Raw genomic sequence first — 26,283 nt, 5'->3', positions numbered from 1 at the left:
CGGGTCTCTGAGTGGAGCAGCCGAGGAAGAGGAAGTAGCTGTAGCTGCAGATGGTTTTAGGAAAACTCCGTGGTTCCACAGGTTCGGATCTGAGGCTGGGTTTGGCTTTGCAACAGCTGGTTCTTTTAAAATGCTTGAATCTTCAGAAGCATTTTTGGCCAGTGTGGAGTTTATCACTTCAGCTGGCTCCAGAGGGGCGTCTTTGAGCATCAGAATGATGTCTTTATTCATGCTGGAGATGTTTTTTGTGTCTACATTACCAGAAACATAAAACTCTTTAAGCCCAGACATGACGTCTTGATTTGGGGCATGGATGGAAGAGCTGGTGGGGGACCTGGAAGCTGCTGGATTGGGATCAGAAGATGGCAGGGGAGTTGGAGCAACAGCAGCAGTGATTTGCTGAGATGCATCCATCATGCTTGGTTTGTTTGTGTGTTTAAAAGCAGCAATCAAACGACCTGTTGCAGCTTCCTGCATCCCGTCTCTCCTGCTCTCAGCTGTAGAACTCACTCCGACTTCAGACACTCGCTCTTCAGCAGGAAGCATCTTCGGAGCGACATCTGCAAGATCAAACATGGAATCAATTCTGGAGGCGTCTGCTTTCAGGGAGCCGTTTGCAGGATGAGAGTCAACTCCATCACTGTCAGCGTCTCTGGCAGGAAGCGAAGGCTGCGAGGGAATGGCTTCCCATTCATCTCCAGAGAGTGTGGAAGACTGTTTCCCAGAGAGGGAGAAAAAGAGCTCAAAAGGCTGCATGTCGGCTCGGTGTGGGGTCTGGAAGTGTTTGTTCAGGAACGCCGCTGTGGGTCGAGTGGGTGACAGAAAGCCAATTTCTGCTTCTGTCACGCTGACGGTTGCTAATGTTGCCCTGCTGGAGGCGAGAGTGGGGGAAGAGGGAAAAGATGCAGGGGGAGGAATGTGGGGAACAGAGGGAGAAGGAGGCGGATGTGTGTGTGGAATCCGGTGTGAGTTATTTGGCAGAGGAGCCGGGATTCCCAGCTGCGCTCCGACGGTTCTGCGATGTGTTGTCAGTGGTACGGCAGGCGGAAGTAAAGAAGGCTGAATAAATGGGTCATTATGATTCACCTGAGAAAGAGCTGCTGATGTTTGGCCCAGAAAAAAAGCAGGATTCCCTATGATTTGTTTTGAGTTCCCTACAGAAGGAGGAGACGTCTCAGACAACGTCTTGAGGCTGTCGCTTAAGACAGGAGGGAAAATATCTGAAAGCAAAGAGGACAAGGAAGCAGGAAGCCGAGCTGGGGTGGATAGGCGACGCAGATGAGACTGATCTGGAAACAGATTTACATCCTTTAAATCTCTTAGATCAGACTGGAGTGAGAACGGACTCAGAGACGGAGTGATTGGCCTTAAAACCTCAGACAAATTCTCCGTAAGTGAAATCAAAGAAACTGGATTATTCCCACTTAAGAATTTGTTCAATGGAGTTCCATCTGAGACACGTAATGGCTCTGATTTAGAATCAATTTCTGATATATTGGATAATCGTTCCTCAGAAGACAGGGAGGACTCAGGGAAGAGTGCACCAACACCAGACGGGATCTGGGATTCAGAGATGGAATCAGAAAGGAGAGGACGTGAAAACACAGATGGATTTCTGGGGTCAAATCCCATCTGAAGGGTTGAGGTTGGAGATGGAAGTGGTACAACAGAAGGATGGGAGGTTCCTGACACCCAAGGAGAGGCATGAAGCTGGAGAAGAGGAGGGACACTGTTGGAGGAGACAGAGGGTGGCTCAGTGGGACCCAAAAGGGACGGTGGGGAAGATGGAGGATGAAGAGAGGCGAGGAAGAGGGAGAGAAAATTTTGGTGAAAAACAGGGGAGGGATGAATTTCGGCAGATGGAGTTGTTTGAAGATTCCCAGTTTGTTCCACAGAAAGAGAAGAATCAGGAGTGCTGTTGGGTTTCTGCTGTAAGACAGAAACAGCAACAAGTTGTTTAAGGGGAACCTCCAGAGAAACACCAGCAGAGGGTGAGGTTGCAGTTTCAGTTAAAGACACCGACGGTTGAACCACGAGACGTTCATCGAACTTTGGTTCAATCAGACTCGTGTTATTTGGAGAGGTTTCTTTAGCATCACCTTCCTTCAGAGTGTCGCTGGCTCCTGTTATAGAGCTGGCAGGAAGTTCTTCCTGGGAGGAAACAGCATCGTACTCATACATGTCACCCAAATCATACATGAACATGTCAGACCCTGAAGAGTACTCCAGAGGATCCGTCCAGTTCCTCGTTAGGAATTCCCCACCGCTGATGCTCAGAGGGAACCAAGGGGGCGCTATGGGTTTGCTCTTTCTGTTACTCAGCCCTGAAGATGATGACCCCTCACCTTTATGTTGCCGTGGAGATGAGGCCCGTGATGGTATGGGTGCAAGAAGAGTTTCAGAGTCTGGACTGGTTGTGGGGTTCTTGATTGTTGTGGTGTTATGGGTGGAAGATGAAGACTTTGCTGTGGAAATCAAACTGTTTAGCTGATTTCCCAACATGGGAGAGGTGTTCCTATAGGAAGGCCTGGCTGTCGACTTCAGTCCGTTTTTTGGAGGGGAAGGTTTTGTCACCAGAACCTCCACCCTGCTGGGGGTTGCTCGGGTGGCAGCTGGTCGCCTTCCTCCACTCGGCCTTTTCCTCAGAGGGGTAGAGATGAACCCCAGGGAGTGTTTGGGGCTGTGATAGAAAGCTGAACTCCGGAAGGCAGCGGGGGGTCGTGGGTGTGATGGATCCACTGGCGAGGCTGGACCTGGGGCTGGAGCAATAATTCTGGGTTGATGCTGTGACTTTGGAGGTCTGGAGTCTTGACCTGTAGGACTGAACTGACTGGACGTTAGAGAATGGGGGTTGGACGATAACGCACGCCGGGTTCTTCTGATTGTTTGAAAAAGTCCAAAGTTTCTTCCAGGAGTTAATCCACCAGCTAGAGTTTTATGAAGGTCAACCAGCAGATGTTTGGGCCTTGGAGAATTGGGGTATTTTGTAGAACTCCTCTCCACTGTTGGGTTGCAGCATCAAAGGAGGAAGCATTGCAGTGAAAAAGCAGGTTAGATTAAATACATAAATGCATTTAAAGCAAAAGAAACACCTGCAAAGTACATTAAAACCAATGACGTAAACCAAGACCATCTGAAACCAGAAATTCTGCCAAGTGATCCACGAATCACATGCATGACTTAAAGTTTATTAAATCTTAGAGCAATAAAGAACACAGAAGGTATGAAGGTTGGATAGAAATTCAGAACCTGAGGAGTTTATTCAAGATGCTAAACAGGACATGCAGCTGGTTTGTTACCCAGAGAAGAAACATCGGCTTTGTTAGTCGACGGATGGTTGGTGGTTAGAAACGGCAGCTGGAGAGTCGTCCCTGGAAGAGGTTCAGGTGAAGAAACGAAGGAAGAAACTACAGAAAAGAGGGTGGTTAAAAGATAAAGAAGAGCAGGAAGATGAAATGATTAAATATGTGATGTGATTGAAAATCAAGTCTCTAAATTTACAGAAACGAGGCAGCATGTCTGAAAAACACAAGGTTCCTACGCAATCTGGAGGAATTTGAACGTTGTTTTAAGGCTCTCAGGTTTCAGTTATTATGGAAACAAAGTATTGATTTAATGCATTTCTCTAATTCTACATGATAAAATGATCAAATTTCTCAAAAATATGTTTATAAAACATTGACATTTTATCTTGTCTGTTGATGAAAACGATTGAAAATAGCTGCTTCATCCATCCGTTCAGCCATCATTCACAGTCCATCCGTCTCTACAAAAATCCACTGAGCAGAGAAAATGTAGGTATTTTAATAGGAAAACAGGAACTCCTATTTAAAGAAAATATTTCAGTACCTACTGCTAAATGTGTGTTTGTTGGTTTGAAGGATTAAATCTTGAATCAAAATAAGCAAAAATGAAGTTTGACATCATTTTAGGTGTAATTAAGACATGCAGGTTGTTAGTGAAAAGTGTTGCTAAAGTATTAAGAAGTAAAAATAACATATGCATAAATTTTATTGTTTCCAATGCAAACTGGACACTAACCAATCCATGCAAATCCGTCCAATCTGTCCTATTTAGCTTCATTAAATGTTACTTTTCCACCAAACCAGTTCTGTTTCTAGTTCAGAGTTGGTGCAACTTCCTCCAGAGTAAAAAATTATTTCATGTTCAATAAACAGAGTAATGATGCATTTCAGAGCAGAGGTGGGACAGAGCCATTGTCCTGCAAGTCGCACACAGATCTGAAATATTTCCAAGTCCCAAGAACAACTTGGTCCTGATTTGAGTCAAAGTCTCCCCACATCACTAAACTCAAATAGTTATTAGCAGAGATGTTTTTAGTGTGAGAGACTAGAGAATAAAAAGTGTCTTTACAGGATGTAGAAACTACTTTAGACGCAACACCAGCCCTGTTCTAGCACCAGAACCGCCTTGGTGGAAAACACCTACATTACTTTTTGTTTTTAACATTTATAGTTTTCTACTGATTCTGTTTCTCTTGTCACACTTTCATGGTTCAGGTCAGAATAATCAAAATTCATTTTTGTAATTTTCTATCTGGACCAACCTGGTCTTGTGTGAAAAAGTAATTTTTGTTCTACAGTCGATGACCACAGCTATCATCAAAAGGTTTGGGAGCAGGAAATGAGTTTGCTACATCCCTGTGCAAGGAGTTTAGATGACATTTGAGAAATTCCAGCTCAGGACTTTCATTAAGCCACTTTTCAAACTATTGAAATGCATTTTGGATCATTGCAATGCTGCAAAATAAAAGTTTAAGGTCACAATGTGATGCACAGAGATCATCCTTCAGGGTTTTCTGCTAAAGATCAAAATTTATGATTCCATTAATTACAAGCAGCAATTCATTTCCAGACCACCATGCTACTACCACCATGTTTTACTGTTAGCATCATCTTTATCTGGTAGATAAAGTGTTAGTTTTCAGCTGTATTAAACCAGCTGCTGATGTTTTTGGTAAATGTCAGACGGGTTTCAGGTCTACCAACTGTGACAACCTCAGAAAACCCAAATGTAGCTCAGCATTTCAACAGACAGCCTTTTCTCTCAAAGGCATTACAAAATGGAACAAACTCCCAGAAAGTCTTAAACTTTCCACTAACCTGAAAGACTTTTCTTGTAAAGTCAGGAAATGACTGTTAGAAAACCAGCAGAGAAATCGTGACATTAATGATTACAGAGCACAAGTCTGGCATTTAGCAATATTTATAATGAAATTTTATGACCTCATGCAGTGATCGTATGTAGGGAATATAGAGACTTAATGTACGTTTTATGGTATTTGACTGTTTAATTGACTCACCTGCTCAAGAGCTACAGATGGAAATAGTTAAATCTGGTGAAAAGCATCTTTAATTCATGTTTTTTTGCACATTGTCCCTGTTTTAAATAAACTAATAACATGAAAATAACATTTTGGCTTACTCTCTGCAGTCAGAAAGGTTATATTTTAGTGATTTATTGATTCTAGAGATCAGAAAGTTTTCTGATCAGATTGTGAAAACAAAGAATATAATTAAATAAATTTTCTCATAGGTCCAGGTTGCTTGGAAAGTTTAAAATCCAAAAATGTAAAAACTGTTCACAGCACTTTATTGTGCATTATTTCTGCAGACAGTTTGGTGTTAATGTTGCTCTTACCAAGCGCTGTGCTGTTAGTATCTGCATGGTTAGTGCTAGCAGATGAAACGGCAGCCGTGATGCTGGTTGTCTGTTCAGCTACAGGGAAGTAAAACAATCACAGCAGGTTAGTCTCCTTCACCACAGTGTTGATGCTGCTATACAACTGTAAGAAAACATTTTATTTGTTCATGTTAGTCAGGTTTTAATGATTCTGTGTTCATGTTGCAGTCAGTCAGTGATGTTCTATTGATGGATGCTGCTGATGAGGCTTTCTACCTTACCATGTGTGCTGCTGGTTGAAGCAATGGGAGCAGTGGTGGATGAAGGCGAAGTAGCGGTGGTGTTGATGGAGGCAGAAGCTGATTAGCAACAACATGGTGGCATGTCAGTGACAGAAATCACAGAACCAGACAGGGTTAAAGCAACAGGAGTCTTTCTGAGCTCTGGTGGAGTTTTACACCAATGAAAGAAACCAGTTAGTTCTTTTAGTTTTTGGACATAAAATGATTTGATTTTTAGAAAGAACATTTTGAAATAAAACATACATTAAGCGAAAAGAAAATTGTATGCGTTTTGGTTTTCTCCAGCTCTTGCTCAACATGTTTTCTCATGAAATGTCTTTATTTCAGAAGACAGTAAGGTCATTCAGATGTGGCAAAGCTAAATGCCATGTTATCTACATTTTGATTTAGTTTCTGTAGAATACAGTTCAGACTAATTGGTATGGGGTGTAAAGTTACGTAGTCCAAAAATAAACTAATAATTTGAGTTATTTAGCCTGCAAAGAAAAAAATGTAGTTTCAGTTTTTACTATTTTTTCACCATGTTGTCAATTTATTTATATTGCAGTTTTGAAAAAAGCTTCAAAAATATTTAATTAGCAAGCAAAATACTTAGATGTTAGTTGGTTAAATGTTCAGTTAGCAGTTAGTTTGAGGTTGAATATTTAGCTAGTAAGCTAAATAGAAAATATATAGCTAGTCAGCTACATACATAGTTTGAAGCTAACTATTCAACTACAAACTAAATATTCAGTTTGAAGTTGAGTGTTTCACATCAGGTTAGTATATTTAGCTAAATATTTAGTTTCAGTTAGCAACCTTGCTAACTAAATATTTAGTTTGAAGCTAAAGTTTGAAACCAAATATTTTGCTTGTTAATTAAATGTTTAGTTTATAAATGAAACACGTTACATTTAAAAATGAATGAACAACATGGTGAAAATATGACTGAGCAATTAACCTATTTTTTTCTGTTAATAAAGGCAGAGTAATTTTTAACTGTGTAGCTTTACAAACGACTCCACATAAATGAGAAGTAATAATTATATCCTGATACAAAACATCCAATAAGCAAAGACTGTCCTGGCAAACAACGAGGCAGATGAAGGCTTACCAGAGGATGAGGAGGAGCTGGAAGTGCTGCTGGTGCTAAAGTTGGTGCTGATGGCAGGGGTTAGAGGCATGCTAGGGGTGGAGGTGGAGGTAAAAAAGATGGGAGGAGGGAAGGCTGGAGATGAAAAATGATGCTGGTGTTAACACATTCTCACTGTTCTCACTAAAGGGTTAGAAAGGGACCATTTCTCTAAATCAACTGAAGGAGAACAACAGAGAAACTGGGCCTAAAACTGAGAAAAGATCAAGAATATGAAAAACAAACTGACAACCAAGAATGAAAGGACAGGAATGAATGAGTAGAAAGGTAGACAAGAAGAAGAGGAAGGCAGAATGAGGGATGATGAGGATGAGGTTTCTTACCGTGGGAGATGGCGTTAGTAGCATGGCTGGTGTTAGTGGAGTCAGTGGATGAGGTGGTGGGAGAGGAAGCAGCTGGTGGAAGTACAGATGTTTGGATAAAACAGAGAAAGATAAATGTGATGCAAAAGGAGATTAACAATGTCCCCAAAACGGAGCAAGTCGTTACCGTCCTCACAAGTCAAATCCTCCTGAAACTTACAAAAAGTTTCTTTAAATACTCTTACTGCTCTACTGTTTCCATGAAACTATTGGAACCATAAGAAGGCAGCAGAAAGAAAAGAGGAGCAGTCAGCAGTGTCATCCCGGTGGGTATTAATTGGTGCTTGGAGGCACTGAAGGTGGCGCCATTTCCCAACTGAAAACGTCAAAAATGCAACAACCAGAACTGCAAAGGTACAAAATGATGAAGAGGCAAAAATAACAAGCGACTGCAGTGAAAACAGCAGCAGAAAACTTAAATGGTAGATATGAGAACAAACAGATATAAACCCCTGCTGACGTCTGCATCAGTCAAAACACCAAATCCATCCATCCATCCAGCCACACGCTCCGTTTTAATTCCCTTTGTATATCACTGAATTGATTTAAAGACATCAACCTAACAGCCATATTTTTGGACCCTGACAGAACCAACAGATGCACAGGGAGAATATACAAACTTCTTTCTGCCATGCTCAATTACTATCATTACCCCAGAAGCTTATTGATTTCTACAAAATGCTTGTTTTTGTTAAAGCAAATACTGGAAGTGAAAGTGCAGTTCAGCTCAAACTTTTTAATTCCTGCTGGTAGATTGAGGTTTACATTAAACTTTTAATTTTACCAAATGTTTTTTTTTTTTACATTGTTTTTACTATTTTTTGGCAGATTTGTGATTATTTTCTAATAAGAAACAAACTTCAAGATCAGCAGGTGTCTGAATATTTTGGGCTGAACTGCATTTCCTCCCGTTCAGAGTGGCATGAATGCACTTGCAAGGTTCAGAGGTCAGAAAAAGTTTGTGATTTGGGGAGAGCAGGAGCTCAACATGAAAGTTGAGGTCAGAAAGGTTTTTTTAAGACGTCCAGAATCCAGTCAGCAGCTTCCTGGATGATCGCATTCCTGACAAAAAGGTTCATCTGAGGTTCATGTTTCACAGCTTTCAGGCTGAGCGACTTTTCTTAAGCAGAGATAATGGAAAGTTGAGCAAATTTCAAGCTGCTTGGGTTGAGGGTTTGAATCCCTCTGATTCCGTCTTTACAGATGAGCATGGTACCAAAGACAATCTCAAAAATACAGGATGTACTTGGAAAAATGTCAAGAGATCCACTTCCTGTGTAATTCCCAAATATAGACACAGCTATAGTTGAATCTGAACAAACAGTGAACTCTTAAAAACTTTAATACTCCTTGAATATTTTGAATAATATGTAACCTGAAATTACAACGAAAAACACATGGGAACATGTTCTCTTGTGTTGCACATGTGAAACAGTGAAAACTCTTGGCAACGAGGGTAAATATGTGAAAACGTTCTTATACATGTGGGAAAACTTTCACATGTGACATATACAGTGTTTGACGTTATTAGATGATAAGATTTTCACATGTGAGCCATAAAAATGTCAAATGAACACTGTTGACCATGATATTTATTACATATTTGCCACATTAATTAATTTATCAAGGCATTTATTTATTTTTATTTCTTTTGTTGGTGCATCTGAAATACGTGAGGAAAAAGGTTCCAATTAAGTCAGAATCTAGCACACATTTTTAATTAAAACCTTCTGATTAAACAAACAAATGAATGAATAAATACTATAAAATGTATTTCCCATGTGAAATAAAATTTGAAAAAATGTCAAATTAAGATTTAAGGTTCTTAATTCCAGCACAAGCATTCGAGGTGCGTTTAGTTTTCCTACCTGAGCAGCCCAGTCCGCCCGAGTCGCAGCCTGTAGCCGGGTTGGAACCTGAAGGGGACAAACGGTTCAGAATAAGTTGGTGATTGTTCCTACAAGGAAAGTAAGTACACCTGAACTGAAGCTAAAGAATGAACAAATAAAGTTGATATAAGAAATTTGCAAAGCCCTGTTAACCTTTAACTGTGCCAGAACAGACAAACATTGTTAAGCTAACGCAAAATACAAATGACAAGAAAATGGAAATAAACCTTGGTTGTTCATATCAGTCCAGTTTCACTTTTTGACCTGGTATGTTAAAAAAAAAAAACGATGATCAAATATCAGTACTGATTTTGTCATGCATCAATCCCTACTGATGAGAGGTTGGGAAAGCAACAGACAGATCAGTTTGGATCAACTTATCTGAACATGCAGGAGGGCAAAGAGGGAACATCTGACCAAATACTATGAAACTCTTCACTACTTTTAAAGTTTGTGCTGAAGAACAAACTCCAACTTTTTTATTTTCTCACAGGAACAGCATGGAGACCAAACTCTGGGCTCCTCTTGTTCTTTAGCTTTCTGAATTTTAATGCAGCTGCAGCCCACACATCGGGCGCTACATCCACAGAAACGTCAGTAGGAGGACAGGCAGCCGCACAGAGGGAGACAGTTTCAGAGGGAGACAGTTTCAGAGGGAGACAGTTTCATCATTGGATGGTTGTCAAAGCAAGTTGCTGTGAGCACAAAACTATCCTGCCTGCTGATTTTTTTAATAAAAAAAAGAGACAAGACCTGTTTTCTTGAAATTGCAGTTGTATATAAAATGATCCAACCCACAATCAATTATACCAGTCTTACATAAATCAGATTTATACAAACTGTAAAGCTGAGGCACATTTCAACAAATGAATTCACATCTAATAAGCAACCCTACAGTATTGAATGCAGGAAAAAATGTGAAAATCTATTAAAGGTTCTTATTCAGTTACTCTTTAGTTCCTGGTTCTGGTCAAAAACAAATCAGAGGAGACAGTAAGGTTGTTTACAAACCTGATAGTCCTGCAGACCCAGTTTGACTGGGAACCAAAGTTTCAACATTTGTTACATTTCCATTGTGGTGCATTTCGCTGTACCACTGCTCTGAGTCAAACCAACCAAGCTAAAACAAAAAACTGTTCACCTTCTCACCTGTGGTGGCGCTGCACCAACAACCACTGAAGAAAACAACATGAAAACCTCTGAAGAAGACACATAGAACTCTAGTTCTAGTCTAGATCTACAACTAGAGTTGCCGAGAACTTGAATTAGAACTACAGTTTGATTAAAGCAGACTAAACATATCTGGTGGAAATGAATCCTAAAACATTTAACCTGGAACAAAATAAGATGAACAATCAGGATTTTATTGGCCATAATAAATGCCTACAGAGTTATACCTGACTTCCAGTTTAGTTTACCACAGGCGTTCAAATTTAAACAGTTTTGACATTTTCTGGTAAAATTTTAATTTTATTGCATTTCGGCATTTCAAGTGCCCATATCAACATTACCGGGGCATTTAAATAAATTTTAGTGAAACTATTTGGATGTTATTTGGGTAGTCCTGGATACAATTTTGGTGACGATACTAAATATAAATTTATCTTAAAGTTGCAGCGGATCCTTGCATATTCATTCAGTTTTCTGTTGAATGCGACTACAAATGATTTTCAGAACATTTACATATTTGCAGATTCCTTCATAGAGCATATGTAAAACATCCAAAAGAAAAATCAAATTGGGAAGCTGAATTGCCAATGCAACTTGATGCTATAGGCTGGCATTTGGAAAGCAGTCGATCTTATGGTGCCTTTTATCTTCCTTGGTGCTGATTGGCTGAAACCCCAAGGAGAAGATAGGGGAGAATGTTGATATTAGTTAACATTAATGGCGTTGGTTTGCACAGTGTGTATTCAAGCATATTAAAGTATATTTAGTGTCTGAACTACTAAAGAAAGCAGTTGTAAGTGTTTTCAGAGAGAATATCAAGTATTTGCAGATGTTTGTGGTTCATAAACCCTGGAATACTGGGGGCCGCTGCATTTCAATATAGATAATTGGGAGTACAATTAGATTTAAATGCACCATGAAGTTGAAACAGCCATTAAAATATGTGTGGAAGTGTGGGCAGGGAGGAAATGCATCTTTACGGGACCCCGTGTTGAACACAAGCCATGAAAATTGGTTCTGATTGGACCCGGCCATTTTTAATAAGCTCCACAGTCCTGAACTGAAAGCTAAAAAAGTCAAGATTCCTCAACCAAGAGACTGCAACGGTCGTTAAAAGTGGCATTTTGTGTTAAACTCAGAGGAATCACTCAAAATGTTAGCCATGTAGAGGTAATTAATAACAATAATTGATAAACTTGTCACTGATCAACAGCATTTATGCTTGTTTTGTGTTAATATTGAGGTATGGCGAGTCTGAGGTTTGTTAGTGTAACGACAACATCAGCAAAGAGTCACAGCTGCTTTTATTTAATACAGTTGATGACCTCAGAGCTCAGAGTTGGAGAAAAACAGTCCTGAGGAGGCCGGCCAACAGCAGCAGCTATAAAACCTCCATCACAGCCAAGCTGAAAATGACAGAGTTATAAAGTCTGCGAGATTACCTGACTAACACCACCGGCTTCAAACCGGACCATAACTCTCTGCTCTGATCCTGCCTGAGACGTCCAAACAATCCATTTACAGGGACTCCAGATGAAAACAGAGGATTTCACTTTCACAAACTCTTCCTTGTCCAGTGAGCCGTTTCACAGCTCAAAGCTCCAGAGTCTCTGCAGGAGATGATTTACGACAGTCGAGAAATATCAGAGGAATAATAGCAGAGGCTTAAAATAAGGGACAGAATGCAAGCAGGACGAAACTGCAATCATTTTGGGGATTTTGATCATCTACACAAAGATAAAGTAACAGTAATTTTTCTGTCAGTGTTCCAATGATCAATTTATTTATTTTATTTTCTAAACATTTTCACAACAGTAACAGCTGTCATCTGCTTTGGTTCAGGTCAGTCAGGACATAAACAAATATTCACATTCGTTAAATGTCATTAAAGCACTAAACACTTTTTAGGGGCTTTTCTTTCCTCCTTCATATTAAAATTTTTCCATCTAGATCCACAGTATAGCTTAGACTTGCTTTCTTAGACCAACAGTTACTTTTCTCATTTCACGCTTTAGCTAACTTTGAAAACGTTAAGCACCTTTAGATTCCCAATTATTTCCTCTGCTTACATTCTAAAGTCCTAATTCACTTGGCTGTAAACTATTAGTTGTGTTGAAGTTTTGATCATCGACTGTTAAGAATTCTTCAAGTAGTTATATGGTTATATCCATGCTTTTATTTTGAAGTGAGTAAAGACAAAGTTCTATTTCCTCTCCTCCCGTCCTGAAGTGAAATTGTACAGGGAGGTAAATAATGACAAAATTTGTAGCACTTATTGCGTTATTGACATGATTAAAGTTAACGCTTTAGAATAAGCTTCTGGTAAATACCATGTTGGTTTAGCATTAGGGGAGCTAATGTTTATGATTAGTGCTTTAGGGTTAGCACTGCTAACATTTTTAGCACATGTTTGCAAAAGATTCTTGTAATTTTGTCTCAGTGGCCACGTTTTCAGCCCACGTTGGTACAGGACATGTTTCACTCTGAATTATGACTTTCTTTATTTAAAAAAATTAAATAGTTTTACAAAATAAAAGTGTCAAATTATAACAATTATGAAATGAATAAGTAAAAGATTATAGAAATACATAAATACAGAAATAATCAGTAAATTTTGAAATAAATAAAATTGAAAAAATAAGCTTCCCATCAAATAAGTATTTTATATCTATTTTGTTTTTATTTCATGTGGACATTTATTGAATATTCATCAACAATTTATTAAATTATTACATTATGAATGAAATGGCTCTCCATGCCAGTTACTCTAAGATTGTCTTTATTAATTATGATTTCTGATATAATTCCTTGAGCTCATCCTCTCGTTATAGTTCCATATAATAGTGGAGTTTTTACATCTAAATTGTGTCAAAGTCCAGGGTGTCCCAGTAAACCTCAGGATTTAAATGATTTAAGTCAGTCGAATGTTGATGGAAGGAAGCAAAGAGTTCGCACTGCTGATGTGAACTAAAAAATCAAAAAGTGAACTAGTTGGTCCTTCGGTGGCTACCTCATAAATATCCAATGAGCACAGCTCCACCTTTGCTCAGAGGTGACCTTCAGATTTCCGTCAGACACGGAGATCAGGAACCGTCTTGAAGTGCCTGACAGCAGCGGAGCGGCTGACTGACAGCCTCCTGGTGCTGCCGTGACAACCGCAGGGTGGATGTACCGAGGCTGTGCGTCAGCCTGACGCTCTGACTGACACTGCAAACAGGGATCTGCAGCAAACGCAGTCTGACAGATACTCGTCAAATCATCTGAAGCCTGGAGAGAAGCAGCTCAGAAGAGGCTTTTCTGCTGAGCCAGGCTAAAGGAGAGTGTGTATCAAAAAAGCAGGAAGTCCTCTGAAGACGCAGAGCCCACAACCCGAGTAAACAGAAAAATCTGTTTTAAGATGACCGCTTCCAATAATAATCTGTCTAAAGCAATGTGGTCCAAAGTGAAATGTTAAATCATGAATTACTACACATTAACCACATTTTTCAGAAAAGCTAGTCAGGGTTTCATCAACTGAAATTTAAGACTTTTTAAGACCATCATGAGTAAAGACCAGAAAGGAAAAACAGAATGTTTTTAATTTTTTCAGGGGACCAAAACTTTCTGTGTTTCTGAGGAAGCAGCTTTGTGTTTCTCTACACTGCAAAAACACAAAATCTTATCAAGTATTTTTGGTCTAGTTTCTAGTGCAAATGTCTTATACTTGAAATAAGACAAATCTAACTCACAAGTAATTATTCAGCAAAATATCAGTTTGTTTTAAGCAAATAATTCCATAATATTGAAAAGTAAGAATTCTACTGGAAGTTTATTTCACTAATAAGACATTTTCTCCATGTCTTTTTATTTTATTTTAAAGAAGTTGGTAAATTCAGTCTCTATACGTTTAATACAGAGAGACATGCAGACTCTCCAAAGCAATGGACCAGGGGCTGAATAGTAACACATGCCAGACTTTTCAAATTTGAAACAATATGTTAAAAACATTTAATTTTATTTATAATTCCACCTTCCTGTTATGTACCAACTTGTGATGATCTATTAAATTAAATCCCAGTAAATAATGCATTGAGGATTGTGGTTTAATGGCAGAACTTCTGTTAGTAATTTTGTCTGTTTATTTGCCATTCAGTGATCCGGACCCAGCTTTATGGCTTATATGGTTCTGAAATTGTTCTCAATTTGACCTGGATGTGTTAAAATAAACTATTTTCCTGCATCTTAATGTTGTTTCCCCCCAGCAGCTCAAAGATGTCTCCATCATACAGTTTTACTAATTTACGTAATCTGAGACTCCCACAGCTAAAAGCAAAAGGTTTAATCTCAGCACACAATGTTAGTGAATGAGTTTTGTGCTATTGCTGATAATACAAACATTTTCAGACTGACGTAACATTTACAGGACTAAAATCACAGATTCCTCCATTCTTTTTCATGCATTAAAGCTCTGTTAGCATAAGCTATGCATATTAGAAGCGTGTTAGCAGCACTCACCACTAGTGGGCGCAGCAGCAGTTAAATGAATGCAATGAGGGTAGCAGACTGTGAAAAGAAGAAAAGGTTAGTGGGCATCACGTAAAACAATTAACATCATAATCAATCAGTCAGTCAGTCAGTCAGTCAGTCAGTCAGTCAGTCAGTCAGTCAGTCAGTCAGTCAGTCAGTCAGTCAGTCAGTCAGTCCGTCCGTTCATTCATTTTCTAACACCCTTGTCCCTAGTGGGTTTAGGCGGGGTCTCTGGACAGGTCGCCAGTCTGTCGCAGTAACATCATAATACATTTAATAATAAACGTTCATTTAAAGAATATAAATATTTATTTTCATTCTAAAACTAAAGCAGAACTTCCCAGAATATCAGTTTTTTCTACACACACACACATATATATATATTTGCAGTGATCAAGTTTTTTTTTTTTATATCTATGCTGGAAAGATCTGAGAAATCACCAGAACTGTCATCTAAACAAAGACAACTGGGATCAAATTATGGTCCATTTCACCAGTGAGTTGATGGTCTAAAACCACAGGGTTCAATGTGTTGTAGTGGTTGGTGTCATCAGTTATTTCTGCATCCAAAGCCTCATTAAGTCCTTAATAACTGGTGCAAAGATCGCACTTTGCTTAGGCTGCAGAACTCAAGGACCCGGTTCTGCTGCAGTTGTTTTAGGGACAAAACTTGAAAAACTTTTCACTCAATTGCGGTAATTTATTTCTATAAGAAGCAATACTTTTACTTTGTTTTCATTTTATTTTACAAATGTCCAGACCCAAAGACATTCTGATATGGAATTAAAAATGCAAGAAAGGAAGAAAAATAATGAACAAAGCAGAGAAATAAGAAATAAAAACTGGGAAGAAATATGGGAAACAAGGACAAAAGGGAAAAAATAGGCAATTATCTCAACAGGCAATGAGGTAAGAAAAAAATTTACAGAAAGGAATTAGGAAGAAAGTTAGAAATGAGCAAAGTAGAGAAGAAAGGAAGGAAGAAAGAAATATAGAACAGAAACTAACATAAAAGACAAGAAGCAAGCAGGGAAGGAAGGAAAACTAGAAAATGACAGAAGGAAGCAAACAAGAATTGAAGGAGGGAGGAAAGGAAAGAAGGAAACAATCAAACAGAACAATTGATTGTAGCACATTTTAAGACCTGATATAATGTCTAGAGTCAAGATCAGAGGCGTGTCCTCAAGTAAAAAAAATTAAAACTTCCCTGGTGGATCACTGCAGTGACTAACAACAACCTGGGTTCCCCATTAATTAACAGCATGGGCAGGTCAAACATGAAGTGTTAAATCAAATGCTAGCAGAGCTTTAACAATTTAAACAAGCTTGTGTGGGTGGAGGGTATGAAAAATCTCAGAGGCAGAGGAAAACCAAAACAAGCAGAGGGTTGGGAACCCCGGGAATTAAGCTCTGTCAGCACCTTGTGAAATTACAAACATGTGGAAGTTAAGACAAAATTACCTTCAGGTTTGCTTGCATTTTCCTGTATTTAAATGAAAGTTAAAGTGTGTGCAGGACAATGTAGAATCTCACAAGGGAGACATCCAAAACTGCTCCATAAACATAGACCTCCATTCTTTCCTGCATACACAGCTGGCTGGAGAAAAAGCCCACTGTGGCTCCACACTCATTCACAGTTCTCTATAAACCCACACCTTGGCTTGTACAAGTGCTTCTCTGGATGTGTCAGTGTGCATAATGCATTTTACTGCTACTGTGGGTATAGAATACAGTGAAAGAGTGAATAAATCAGCACACCGTGTCCCTCTTGAGCTGCTCCATAGTTCATGTTGGGAACTGTGGGAGAACTTCTCCAACTGAGCCAAACGAACCCAGACTCAAAGTGAAGTCTGGTCCTCAGCCAGCCAGCTTACTGGAAACCATTAACTCACCATCTGAAGGAAGAATGTAGCAGGATTTGGCGGAAATCTCCAACAGCCTGAATAGTTTAACACTTTGAGTTCATACAAGTTGATACAATCCAATGTTCTGCATTTGGTGTTTGATCTGATACCACATCGCTTTGGATCCTGCCTCTAGGTTGAACCATTACTTCCATGTTGTCTCCTGTTTGGCTAATAGTCCATTTTCTCTTGCCTATTATTCTATAAAACATTCAGCATGATTTTATTTACAAATCCTGAAAACTCGGGAATTTGTGGAGCTCCATGGCTCGGAGAAAGTTGGACTTTGCCTGAATCAATTGGCATTTGAACCCTTCAACTGCTTATTTTTGATCAAGGAATCCAAAAACAGAGCAATAGTAGCTCTGGAGGACCAAACTTGGGCATCTATATTCTACATAAAAAACAGCAAATGCACAAAAATATACATATGAAGCCATTAGAAGGTTGTGTTACTCAAAGTTCAATATATTTTTCAAAACAACACAGTTTTTACAGATCAACTCTCTCCATGTTGTGGGCTTCCACAGAAAAGTGGAGAATCATTAGAGATGTTTACAAGTCATTTTTCCAAAGTACAAGTCAACACATAATTCTTTAAGGGCCCAGTTCAGATCAAGTTCAAATCTAGTCTCAAGTCTTTGAAGAGCAAATTCCAGTCAAGCCTCAAATTTTAAAGGGCCAGTTCAAGTCAAGACTAGAGTCTTCGAGGGGGAAGTCCAAGTTGAGTCCAACTCTAAGTCTAATCTGGAGTCATTTCATTTTTGTGACTTAAGTCAGTCTCAAACTCAAGTTGGCATCTTTGGAAATGACCACAGCAATCAGTGACCAGTTTTATTCAAGACAAACTTTTGATACCTTCTACGACAGGTGAGGTGATTACCTTATGTAATCGATCTTGGGTGGCCTCATAGTTTTTACCTTTTATTGCACAAGTCCACTTTAACAGTTTAGTTGTAGTTACACTGATCAATCCCTACTAGCTGTTTTTGATATTTATATTTAAAAAAAGAATTCGATTTATTTCAAACCTAGCACAAAGCTCTTGACATTCATCTTTAACTACTTGGACCCTACTTTTCAGAGTTTTCATGCCCACCATCCAAAACCAGATAAAGATTGTAAAGTTTACTCACTGCAGCTAAGTGTGTTGTCAGTCTGAGCAAGAGAGGACGAGATGGTCCACTGGCTGTTGTCCCAGTCGATGATGTTCCCCACCATGTCGCAGGTCAAGCTGTTGAGCTCCTGTACCGTCATGGCACGATTCCACAAGCGCAGGTTGTACATGTTCCCTTTGAAACTCTGCAGCCCTAAGCCAAACATGAATGCAAAGAGTTCAAAGTGAACATCATGTTTGCTTTACAACTTTCTACCCTTTTAAATGATCGTCAGCCTGGATGGTTATTACTGCATAGAGACTGTTAGATTAATAAGTAGAGGCCCCTTACCTCCTAATTTGAAGACTCCTCCAGCTGGAACAGAGTGGCCACTAGATGGCGAACAGGTCTTCCCATAGTAGCGCCTATTGAAGTAAGCAGCCACACGACTGTTTGAGGACATCCAGAGGACACAGAAGAACTTCATGGAAGAGGTGAACTCAGCAACAGAGATGATTGACTCTACTGGGCAGACCACTCCGTCAATAACCATTTCCATGCCCGTCTGATTGTAGCCAAAGCTTAACACCACGTTGTTGTTGATGTCGTAGTAGGTGAAGAGCCATTCTCTCTGTTCAGGAAGCAGAAGAACTGGGAGTAAGTTGAAAGCAACACAGGAATAAGATAGTTTAAAAGCACAACTTGACAAAGGTCTCATTTCATGATATCTTGCCCATATGGTTTAATCAGCTGTTGCTGAGTAATGGTTCCTAAGAAAGAACAATCTCAGGGATTCTGTAATAGTACTGGATGCCTTGGTTGTTATCATAACCACAGCAAGTGGGAATTTTGAACAACCACTGGATACAAGATGTAGCTCATATCTCCTGAGGCACATCTGCCCTGTATGTCACTGACTACACCTACAAGAAATGAATGAGTAAAGGCTCTGCCATACTTCATCTGAAGTGTCAACATTGTCTTTCATTGATGTAGACACGTGACAAAACATTTTTCATCTTAGTAAAAGAGGAATTATACACATTTGTGCAATTCTTTGCAAAACATGTACAAATCTTGTTAAATAGCTAAAAACGACTGGATGGAAATCACAAAGTTGTTGTCCAAGCAGGAGCCTGTCTGCAGAGAGGCGTGGTGCTCTCTTCATGAAACTTGGTTACAGCGAAGCAGAAGACACAGGGATGGAGGTTTGAGTCCCACACACTTAAAACATCAACATGGTGAAAATGCAAGAAAAGACTTTTAAACCAGCACCTGACTGGAGCCTGTTCTTTCCACCTCAAAGCATATGGTCAATTCGTTGAGCGCCGGTATGGAAACGGAGTTGATGACCTCTGCGATTTGTCCGTTACCGTTTGGGATTTTCACTTTTTGGTTCCTCAAAGCCACGGCAACTGTAGGGAGAGATGGATGAAGCAGAGAAAGAAAGCAAAGATAGTAAAACAGGAGCAAAGAGAATGCTGATTTTTTAACTTATCCAAACATGCATAAAAATGGGATCAATAAACAACAAAACAAGTTTTTTTAGACTTAACACATCAACATCTCTGGGTTTTATCTTATCAACTTGAAAAGGAACTAAAGAAAGTACATCATAAAGTGGCCATATCAGTTGATGATATGAGGCATCTTAAAGAAATCAGCATTTCAACCAGTCCTAACGCTTCTGTTTGATACATTTCCACCTGGATTAGTTTGCAAGTCATAGCTAGAACCTACCGTGTTGGAAGCTAACCATGAAGCCCTTCTTCTGTATGCTGAAGTCAGAGATGAAAGAAACCTCCATCACGTTCCTTGTCGAGTTTAGTGTCAAACCACTGGCCGTCAGACCACAAAACTTTGATTCAGTGCTACCGGTGTTCACCACGACCCGGTCATACATGCAGTCCTGTGCCTCTTCCAATTCAAAATCCAAGAAGGAGAGTTGGATGATGAAGCCGGTCGGCGCTTGCATGGTCCACTTACAGGTGTGAGAGTTGGGGTATTTCTGGGGGTAGCAGGGTGACATGAACTCGCCCTGGGCCTCAGTCAGCACCACGTTACAGTTTATGGAGCCGCAGCCCAGAACTGGAGCTGATGGTGGGATAAAGCCAGTGAGTCAAACCTCCAGTTACATGACTGATAACATTAGGACAGGACAAAGGAAGACGGGACGGAGAGGAGACCAGAACAAAAACGAGAGACTAGGCAAACACCAACTTCAGTTAGGTAAAGTTATCAAAGCTGGATCAGCAGTAAAGGGAGTGAATGAAGAAAAGTTTCCAAGAAGGACTTCATAGATCCATGCAACAAACGAAGGATTCTTTCAAGAGTTGAGCAAGAAGCTCAAGAAAGATTGTGTAGAAGTCCTAAAATTAGGAGAGAACACGCCCACACTGGGAGATCTTGTTCTGTTAAAGAAAGGTTCAGCAGCGCAAAGAGAAGTTATATAATCAATCAATAGAAGATTGATTACATAGATCAACAGCCAAATAAATTGTCTGGGGTTTCTCAACTGTTTTAGGGTCATTTTGATGTGCTGAATCCAAATATCACATTGGTTTTGCTCCATCGGGTCAACTTTCTGAACTATGGAGCAACATGAGCATCAAAATGCATGACTTGTTCTCACATTGGATCAGTTTCCTGAGAATCTGATCAATGAGTGACGAGCAGGAGAGATTCCATCAGCACAGAAAAGAGATGGAGGATTTTTCACAAGGAAGTTGTAATGTTCAATTCACATGTTCTTACCTTTATCAGTGTTTATTATTCAATTTACAGAAATAACACGAATTAATACAGTTTGCTAGAACACATTTTTTTGGATCAAATTCAAATAAAAACCTGACCTGACTGAGAAAAATGAATGTCATTTTTGGATTCAGTGGTGCAAAGTAGTCCTAATTCAGATAAAAAAACATAGACAACTTCCAAAAATATTTTTTAGTTACCCAGTGTTATAATCTCTGAACAGAGAAGTGCAACAAGAATAATCCAGGGGGATTTGGATTTGGGATAGAAGCAGAAGTCATTGTTATTTCCATTTGCCATAACGCCACATATTTATTGCAGTTAATAGACATGCAGGAGTGTCTGAACAGGGAAAAGACTGAGATGTTTCCACTATGTGTATAAAGGCATATGTAGGGCCTAAAATATTAATAAAAGCTGTTATATTTTACTACTGCTATCTATTTAGCTAACAAGCTAAATATTTGGGTAATATGCAAATTCAAATGCTGATAAATGGAAGAGGACAACCAAAACAGAAACTGGGTGTTTCAAACTTCCTTTTCCCATGGCGATGAGTCTCTCTGGTCAGAAGGTTTTTCTCAACAGCTGCACCTTAATGATGCTCACAGGTACGTCTGCTAACTTGGATTATGTCAGCATGAAAGCAACAGCCAACCATTGTAAGACTTTTTCACTCACAAATGTCTGCAGTCTTTATTAATCAGCAAATCCTGATCAACAACATGTTCAATGTAAATATAATGATGTTTATTTTAACCATCCATCCATTGGCTACACCCACCGATCCGTCATTAATTAAAGAAAATTAATCCAGTTAGTTTAGTTTTATAGTGTCCATTGTTAATTTATTGAAGCAAACCAAACCCTGATTTTTATGTTAGGTTACACCCCTATAATTAACAATGATGTAGCAACAGCTTTAGTCATTAATCAAAAGTAACAGTTACTGCTCTCGGATGTTTAGTGCTCTCTAAACAGTGGAGTTTTACTCCCAGTGAAACCAACACCAACCCACCAGTGGCTGGTTTCTCAAGAAGACTAATGAAAAACATGTTGGCCTTTATGGTTTTCTAAAACTGCTGGAAAAAAAGGGGAGAGCTCCCCAACATTAAACAAAAAAATAGAGACACAAGAGCTGAAATGGAAAGTGGAAAGAATGGTTTGCCTTTCTCATGGGGAGCAACAATGGAGTCTGTTCATCGGAGGCCCGACCCTGGATGCAGCCAAACCACAGCCAACGCACTGAAAATGTCAGAAACGGCGCTGAGTGTGTGTCATTTCCCTCTCTGCATGTCTGAACCCACAACCAATCTTGTACAAGACAATCTGTCAGGGGCCACATTTTCAGAAACAGTCACACTGTGCAGCTTCACTTCAGAAACCCGTCTTCATATCCTGCTGGCAGAAGCTCTGTTGGAGAGCTTCAATCTTCACAGCTTCACAGCTGCTGTTTCTCACAGTGAGGCATGTTGGGGTCATCTGGACAATCAGTCACCATCAAACTTTCACGAGTATTAGCTTTTAACATTAAGGTCTGTTGGGATTTGGGGTGATCAGGCTGAACATCCAGGTAAAGGTGCATCAAACTAGAACAAGAATTGCATCAGCTAACTTTTGGCCATTACATAAAAATGCAACACAATAAATGAACTTTCCCCAAAAAACGTTTCCAAATCAAGGATCACTGGTGACATCTCTGTTCTTTACTGACACCCTGCAGTCACAACAACTGAAGAAGCTGTTGGCTGAGAGCTGCGTATACATCTAATAACAGAAAGTTGAGAGAAGGAAAAGTATTGAAAGGAACCTAGAAGAAAGGGAGAGATTCACAAGGTGTGGACTGCGGGTTGACTTGGTGCTTTAGGCTCCGACTGTCAAGACGTGGATGATGCAACCACCATCACTGCGCTTATGTGTGGGTAGTTCATGGTTATTTGCTATGATATTGTGTGGCCTTTTTATCGCTTTAACTATGTGGTTTCTGTGGAAACAAAATGTTCCCGTGGGGGCTTTGGTGTAATAGCTGGTTTTATTTTTTGCATGGAAAATATAATGGAGGAATTTCCCATTATATTTCCCATTATGCCCCAGGTGGAGGAGTTCAAGTATCTCGGGATCTTGTTCACGAATGAGGGAAGAAGGGAGCGGGAGATTGACAGGCGGATTGGCGCAGCGTCTGCTGTCAAGCGGGCGCTGTACCGGTCCGTCGTGGTGAAGAGAGAGTGAGGTGTTCCGGGCACATCCCACCGGGAGGAGGCCCCGGGGAAGACCCAGGACACGCTGGAGGGACTATGTCTCTCGGCTGGCCTGGGAACGCCTCGGGATTCCCCCGGAAGAGCTAGAAGAAGTGGCTGGGGAGAGGGAAGTCTGGGCCTCCCTTCTGAAGCTGCTACCCCCGCGACCCGACCTCGGATAAGCGGAAGAAGATGGATGGATGGATGGATGGAATTTCGTCCAAAACCAACTGTGTAAATGTTGGGGGCGGGGGGTGCGACAAAAGCAGATGCTCCCAATTGAACAAAATCCAGAGGAGAAGCATCTGAATCACTAAAACGTAGCTCTAGGTAGCGCTCTGAGTACTAACTTTACACATCTGACTCACTGATGGTTGAACAACAGAAACCTGCAGAATGAGAATCAGAGCCTTCAGCTCACCTGAAACTGATTCTCTCTTTTCTTACAGTAAAAAAACTCAAAGGAGCAACATGATTCACATTCCTGTTTCTCCGTCTTCCTCTCTGTTCCCAGGTCAGCGCTCTCTCTGGTGTAAGGTTTGTTCAGAAGCAACACGATTCACCCAGACTGGACTCTAAAAGCTGCTTCTCTTGTTTCCTCCTGGACAAACCCGACTGCCTGAGCTTTCAGACAAGAACTGCTTTCATTCCCACAAGAACACAGTTTCAGGACTGACTTCTTTTATTTTCAATGCAACCACCAAAAATATTACTGCAAAGTGATACAGAAATGTATTCCAATAATTCCCCTCTTAATTTCAGGCCCAGTGCAGAGAAAGTTTAACGATGATGCGATCTCTGAATCAGACCCAGATCTGTAAATCTGACCTGCTCTCCGTTTCCACTCTGTTCTTCTGACAGCGATGACATTTTTCTTTCCACAGCTGATAAAACCTGACAGACAAACCTGACCGACCGCACAGGTGTGGGCCTGTCAACCAATCAGGGAGCAGTAGCTGCACAGAGGAAGTCCATCCATGCAAACATGGCGACTGATAAGCAAATGCTGGAATTAGGGCGAGAAGTGGTTCCCAATGAAGAATTACTCAGACTTAATGAAGCGAGGAGGTTTTACCCCCACAGTAAAAACACGGGCAGCAGAAAGAGTTGGAAAATAGGTTGACGTTATACTTTATACTGCAGCATCACGGTTCTGCTCTCAGGTTTACTGAAACAAACACAGTTATCCCTTCTGCATCTTTGTCCTTCCACCCAACTTTTCAGTATATTTGGATATAGTCAACGTCTTAAGCAACGTCTTTTTGTGGCTGATGCTCCTTGTGAAGGGCATTAAAGAATACATGCTGACTATCATCTCTTTGGGATGCTTCTAACGTCTCTGATTCAGGAATGACTAGAAACACAAAGGATTCAAGAGTTGGACTTTTTTCTTCCACTTCACACGTTCAGATTTTTTCATTGGTTTGATGTGTTATCTTAAAAATAAACAGGAAAAAATGATTTAATTAGCTCCCTTTGTAATTATTCCTCAACTCAATGCAAGGAAACGACTCCTCTTCACATTCACCTGCTACTTATCTTCCTAAGAAGCAGGACGATTCCCCTCAAGTTTTAAATAAATTGAAAAAGGTAGACATTTTTTGGGACCGTTTCTCACCTGGAGGAACCTGCTGTTACCACCTTGACAACAGCACATCATCAGCGCCAGCTTCAGTTCAGTCGGTCAGAAGCAACATGGATCTGTGCAGCGCTCCTCTGTCCTCAGCTGTCAGTACTGAGGGAACGTAATGGCTGCTGGATTACTGCTGGAGCCAAATTTACATTTAGATGTGTGGCTGTTTCTGGCAGCTCACTCAGTGTTCCCATTAATTCAATTAATTGGCTTAAATAATTGGGCTTTTATGGTCCTTACATTAAGTGTTTCTCTACCGATGTCTCTAAATTACAGTGAGTGTGATGTAAGTGGATTATATTAAAAATAACAGGATGCAGATCGGCTTTATTATCAGAAAATGGGGCGAAGCCTCCAATTACCAGGAGATTGGATAATTACTTCCATGAGGTTATTTATACTCCAAAGGCCACATTCTGGGTCAGAGAAGACGAGGGAAAATAAAAAAAGATAATAGGAATAAAATGTCAAAAAGAGCAGTTGAATTTGACAGAAAAACTAAATTAGAAAATATTAACTCAGCTTTATTTTTTGACCCTTTAATTTTTGCCATTAGTTAGCTGATGACAGAGACAGACGCTTAGCTTGAAGTTTTTTCCTAATCAGAAATGGGATGATTTCAGATGCTATAAATAGTTTATGAGGGCAGCCATTATGGAATTTTATGCCTGAATAGAAGAGGCAGAAAATGCTGAGTCACTGGTTGCTATGGTGATTCCCTCCTTTTCCAGGAAGCAGGGGAACCCAATAGAACTTCTTTAACTTTATGAATAGGAGGCTGGCTGAGTGATTTCTGCACAACAAACTGTAAGACCTTCAGAAGTGAGTCACACTGACTCAACGCTCAGAAATACCAACATTCTGGTGTATAAACTGTGACGGAGGAGATCAAACTGTGGATATTAAAGGCATTCAAATACAAAATGTTTCTGAATGTTGCAACATTATCACTATACGCTGAAGATCCTCAGGGAAAATCTAAGGAAATCATGAAGTTAATCTATGACTAGATTGATGAACAAGCAGACGGACGGATTTAGAACAGGATTTGTATTTTCAGGTCATTTTTCCTGTTTTCTCCTTTTATTTTCATCCAACACAGTAAATTCTTTCAACCCAAAGCAGCCGAGTAAATAATTTAGAAACTATCGGATCCGACAGAGGCGACCCCTCAGAGCTCAGATGTTAGCTGGCAGGATGTTGCGGCTCCTCCGCCTCATTCAGGGACTCAACCTGCAGCTCAGACGCTTCCTTCAACCTGACCTTCTCTGTTTTCACCTCTCTGTCCTCTCAAGCATTTCTCTCACATTCCTTTCCTCCAGCCGCATTCCTCACCTCTCTTTTATCCAGTCCTACAAAAACATCTGTGGAAACAAGAAATCAGTTCTGTTTTCAAATTTTTATTCACTTTTAAATTTCTTTGTTCATCTAAGCTCAAGTTCACCTCAAAACTTGAAGCAGATAAAAAATAAACTGACGGAAACTTAAAAACTAATAATCAACCAGAGTTTTTTTACATTTATCTTCTCTGGATTTCCCCGATGTGGGTCAGCAACACGTATTTCTAATAATATAAAAGCAGCAGTTTTGGTTTCAGTAGAGGAAAAATATTAAATTAAAGTTACTTTTTTAATATCCAACTGGGTAATAGTTG

At 39.9% G+C, this 26,283-nt stretch overlaps 1 protein-coding gene across 10 annotated transcripts in view; it reads right to left on the bottom strand.

Moving 5' to 3' along the window:
* adgrg6 (adhesion G protein-coupled receptor G6) overlaps nucleotides 1-26,283 on the bottom strand; it is a 69,689-nt gene that overhangs the window by 27,816 nt on the left and 15,590 nt on the right. For 3 of the 10 annotated variants that reach the window (XR_002754022.1, XM_023347790.1, XM_023347794.1), the window contains exons 3-13: nucleotides 19,746-20,099; nucleotides 19,281-19,420; nucleotides 18,357-18,636; nucleotides 18,045-18,218; nucleotides 14,993-15,040; nucleotides 9,308-9,355; nucleotides 7,401-7,472; nucleotides 7,039-7,152; nucleotides 5,925-6,002; nucleotides 5,662-5,739; nucleotides 3,300-3,407 (exon numbers count right to left, since the gene is read on the bottom strand). Coding sequence is in view for 9 of the 10 variants with exons in the window: in XM_023347790.1 (XP_023203558.1) it covers nucleotides 3,300-3,407; nucleotides 5,662-5,739; nucleotides 5,925-6,002; nucleotides 7,039-7,152; nucleotides 7,401-7,472; nucleotides 9,308-9,355; nucleotides 14,993-15,040; nucleotides 18,045-18,218; nucleotides 18,357-18,636; nucleotides 19,281-19,420; nucleotides 19,746-20,099 (1,494 nt within the window). In the remaining variant the exon portion in view is untranslated. The remainder of the gene's footprint in view (nucleotides 1-3,299; nucleotides 3,408-5,661; nucleotides 5,740-5,924; nucleotides 6,003-7,038; nucleotides 7,153-7,400; nucleotides 7,473-9,307; nucleotides 9,356-14,992; nucleotides 15,041-18,044; nucleotides 18,219-18,356; nucleotides 18,637-19,280; nucleotides 19,421-19,745; nucleotides 20,100-26,283) is intronic. The other 7 variants (XM_023347792.1, XM_023347791.1, XM_023347795.1 and 4 more) reach the window with 7 other exon arrangements.

The sequence above is a fragment of the Xiphophorus maculatus genome, chromosome 15 (genome assembly GCF_002775205.1).
Source record: "Xiphophorus maculatus strain JP 163 A chromosome 15, X_maculatus-5.0-male, whole genome shotgun sequence".
NCBI classification, from domain to species: Eukaryota; Metazoa; Chordata; class Actinopteri; order Cyprinodontiformes; family Poeciliidae; genus Xiphophorus; species Xiphophorus maculatus.
The sequence above is the reverse complement of the archived record's forward strand: the minus strand, read 5'-3'. Positions and strand labels throughout refer to the sequence as shown.